Source organism: Lactuca sativa, chromosome 5 (assembly GCF_002870075.4).
Source record: "Lactuca sativa cultivar Salinas chromosome 5, Lsat_Salinas_v11, whole genome shotgun sequence".
NCBI lineage: Eukaryota > Viridiplantae > Streptophyta > Magnoliopsida > Asterales > Asteraceae > Lactuca > Lactuca sativa.
In genome coordinates, this window is record NC_056627.2 from 305,280,736 (window position 1) to 305,284,354 (window position 3,619).

A 3,619-nucleotide genomic window follows, 5' to 3' on the forward strand; every position below is an offset into this window, starting at 1 on the left:
TTCCACACTATCTATTTTATGTTTCCAATATGATATTTGCTTTTAAAACTTATACTTTGATAGTTGGTTTCAAAATCATGTTTGGATTAACTTGGGTTGGAATGATATTGAATGGTTTTACTATATTTAAATTTGAAAAAATTATATGGAATTTTCGTGACGTTATAGTCCTATTTCTTTCCAGTTTTTCCCTAATATAGTCCTTATGAAATTGTTTTTTGCATAGATAGTCCATTTGAAGCAAACCTTGCATATAAATGGTCCTTATGACTAACCTTGTTAACAATTTTTTTAAGTGTATGTGAAATGACAAAAATACACTTTCTTTTTTGCATAAAAACAGTCCTTATGATTCTCTCTCTCTCTCTCTAGCCCACAACTAAATACCCAATAAAGCCCTTTCCCCCGTCCATGGATCTAATATGTTGATATCCCTCATATGCTTCCTCTACTTGCTGGAACGAACATAATGTTTCAAACATCAATTTAGCAGGCTATTAGGGTTGTTGTCATCTCCTGGTTATGGGTTTTCATCGATTCAGCAGCCAATCAATTTGGGAATGATATTTTCTGAATTTTATAATCTTTTTCCCCTCCCAAATCAATGAAAGAATAGAACACTTTCGCTCTATCTCTCGATTGTCTTCTTCCTCGAGTCTCCGTCTCTTACGAACATTTTTTTTCATTAGAAATCGAAAAAGATGCAGCAAAAACGCATCTGAAACCTTCATCGGCGACAAAGTTGCATGTTTGTTAATGAAATAGGGAAAACATAATTACACGTTCTTCTAGTTCGAATATGGGTTTTCCAAAAAAGGAGATTAGGGTTATCACCTATTGTCACTATCCATCTATTTGCTTTTAATAATTTCTTTTCTAATCTGCATTCCATTTTTGCTTTCTGGTGTTGATTTGGATTTCAGTTTGTTTTCATTTGCAGATGTTATTTCTTAGTTTGGTTTTTATTTGATTATAGGCTTGGGCTTAATAATTGAAGCTATAGAAGTCGGTGTTTATGTTAGGAACTTAAGATCACGAGTTTGGTCGTAAAGATTGAAGTCGGAGAGAGTGGTCAGAGCGAAGGATATGAATGAATCAAATTTTGGAAGGGTTGGATTGGGTGTAGAAGGAGGTAGAATAAAATGATGAGGTGGAGGGTGGATCTTGGGTGAGGAATAATTTTGATGGTAAGTGGTTCAATGGTCACAGGTGATGGTCAACGTTGACAGGAAACAACGACGGTATAGGAGAAGGAAGGATCCTAGAGAAGGTGGTGGCTTGAGAAGGTGAGTCCACGGTGGGTCACATGGGGCAGTGAGAAATGGGTCTCGTGTTTTTTAGTTGTAAGTTCTTGAGAGAGAGAGAGAGATTTATAAGGACTATTTGTGTGCAAGAAACAAAGGGTATTTTTGTCATTTCACATACATTGAACGTAATCTATTAACAAAGTTAGGGTCCGTTTGTTTACCTCTTAATTGCAAAATTAAGAGGTAATGTCTTAAAAAATCAGATTCAGATCGTTTGTCTGCATCTTAATTTTTACCTCTTAAAACTATATTTGCCTCTTATTTTTTCAGATGTTGAACAGTGTCTGAAAATAAAAAAAGAAGTCGCGTCCCTTATTTGCCCTAATACCCATTCGCCAGTTTTCTCCCGTTTATTTTTCCTTCGCATATGCTCCCCGCTGTTCTCTCCACCAGATCCGACGTCGCCTTCAATTGAAAGTCTACCGGTCGACGCCTCTCCCTGGAACGCCGCCGCCGCCACCACTGATAGTCCACCCGCCGGTCGACGCCTCTCCCTGGAACGCCGTCGCATATTCAGGTATTTTCTTCCTCTCGCACATTTGTTTTTCTTCTTTCTTCCTTCTTCTGAAAATCATATTCCCTCCCGAACGAAATCAAAATCAACAACATTTTATGTTTATATGTTCCTGATTTGTTAAAAACCGAAATTAGTTCATTATTATTGTTAAAAAATAGAAATTAGTTCCTGAAACGCCCTTGTAACAAATAATACCTGAAAGATTAATACCTGAAATAACAAAAAGATTAATACCTGAAACGCCCTTTTGATCTCAAAAAATAGAAATTAGTTCCTGAAACGCCCTTGTAACAAATAACAAAAAGATTAATACCTGAAACGCCCTTTTGATCTCAGAAACCAACATTTTGAGCTGATTTACCAACTGATACACCATTTCTCTTCGATTCAACACAAGACAAACTGTCAAAAATCTAGCAAGAAATCTCAATTGTTTATTTGCAAGATTAAGATCTTGGAATAATCCATCTTTAAAATACTCTCTTGTTAAAACTGCTTCATAAAAAATATAAGCCTCAGATAAATAACTGGCTTGACTTGTTCTCATATATTGCCCAAAATAAAGTTGACCAATTCTTGATGCAATATCACCAATTTCCCATCTTTTAAGACCAGATTCCACTAGCTTTTGTCGATTCTCTTGTTGGAATTTCCATAGTTTTGTATAAACTTTGAATACTTTATGGAAGTGTGTATCATACCTGATGCAACAACACATTGTTCATGGATTTCAGACTCTAGATTTTTGTTTATTGTAGCATGTTACTTTCATTTCTTCATATTACAACATTGTAGTTTGAGAAATCTACCTAATTATAGAAATTTTATTCAAATAGAATGCTATAATGAGTAGATTTTTCAAAGTTCAATGTCTTCATAATAGAAACAGAAGTACCATGTTGTAATGTAAGAGAAATAAATGAAAGTGGGATGCTAAAATACACATAAACGATGGATCTCAAATAAAGAACATCGCAATTCAAGAACCTACCATGGCCAATTTGTTGCTGCTTTGTTGCTCTCGCACATTTGGTTTTTTTTTTTTTTGCTATTCTTCTATCTTCTTTCTTCAGAAAACTGATTTGTTGCTGCTCCTAAACCTTAAGAAAAAAAAAATACAAATCAGCTTATGTATTTGTTCCTGATTTCTTCAAAAAATGAAAAAAAAAAAAAACGATTTCTTGTTATATGTTGATGTTATATGCTGATTTGTTAAAAAAACGAAAATTATTGTTAAAAAAATTGATTTCCTGCTGATTTGTTATATGCTTATTTGTTAAAAAAAATTATTGTTAAAAAAAATGATTTCTTTGTTAAAAAAATTATTGTCAATGAACATAATGAATGTTGACATGTTCTATTATATGTTGATGTTATGTGCATTTGTAATGCATTATATGTTGATGTTATGTGTATTTGTAATGCATTATATGTTGATGTTATGTGTATTTGTAATGCATAACTTGTTGCTAAAACATGCATTTTTTTGTTGAATTGATCAAAGAAATGGGAGAAAAGAAGGATAGGATTAGTTGGAAGGTAGAAGGTGTAGAGAAAACATTTCTTGAAGCTTGTTTACGTGAAGTTACGATCAATGGACGGGAAGGGAGTAGTTTGAAAGCACTTTCTTGGAGAAATGTAGCCGAAACACTAAAAATTGAACATAACTTTATTGCCGACCAAAAACAAATGAAGAACCGTTATGACTACCTAAAGTCAAAGTTTGGTGCTTTTTTGAAGTTAAAAAACAAAACCGGTAATGTGTACAATTCAACAACCAACACCTTTAATCTTT

The 3,619-nt window shown here is 33.6% G+C and overlaps 1 protein-coding gene across 1 annotated transcript; it reads right to left on the reverse strand.

Annotated features, from left to right (window-relative positions):
- Window positions 1-1,906: 1,906 nt before the first annotated feature.
- LOC111903185 (uncharacterized) lies at window positions 1,907-2,542 on the reverse strand. The gene is made up of 3 exons (XM_023898972.3): window positions 2,138-2,542; window positions 2,020-2,034; window positions 1,907-1,933 (listed from the first exon to the last, which is right to left on the reverse strand). The coding sequence occupies exons 1-3, from the start codon at window positions 2,540-2,542 to the stop codon at window positions 1,907-1,909; spliced, it is 447 nt and encodes a 148-aa protein (XP_023754740.3).
- Window positions 2,543-3,619: the final 1,077 nt, after the last annotated feature.

What these genes read in the sequence shown, in the direction of transcription:
- LOC111903185 (XM_023898972.3), bottom strand. Translation starts at nt 2,542, where the DNA reads ATGTGTTGTTGCATCAGGTATGATACACACTTCCATAAAGTATTCAAA.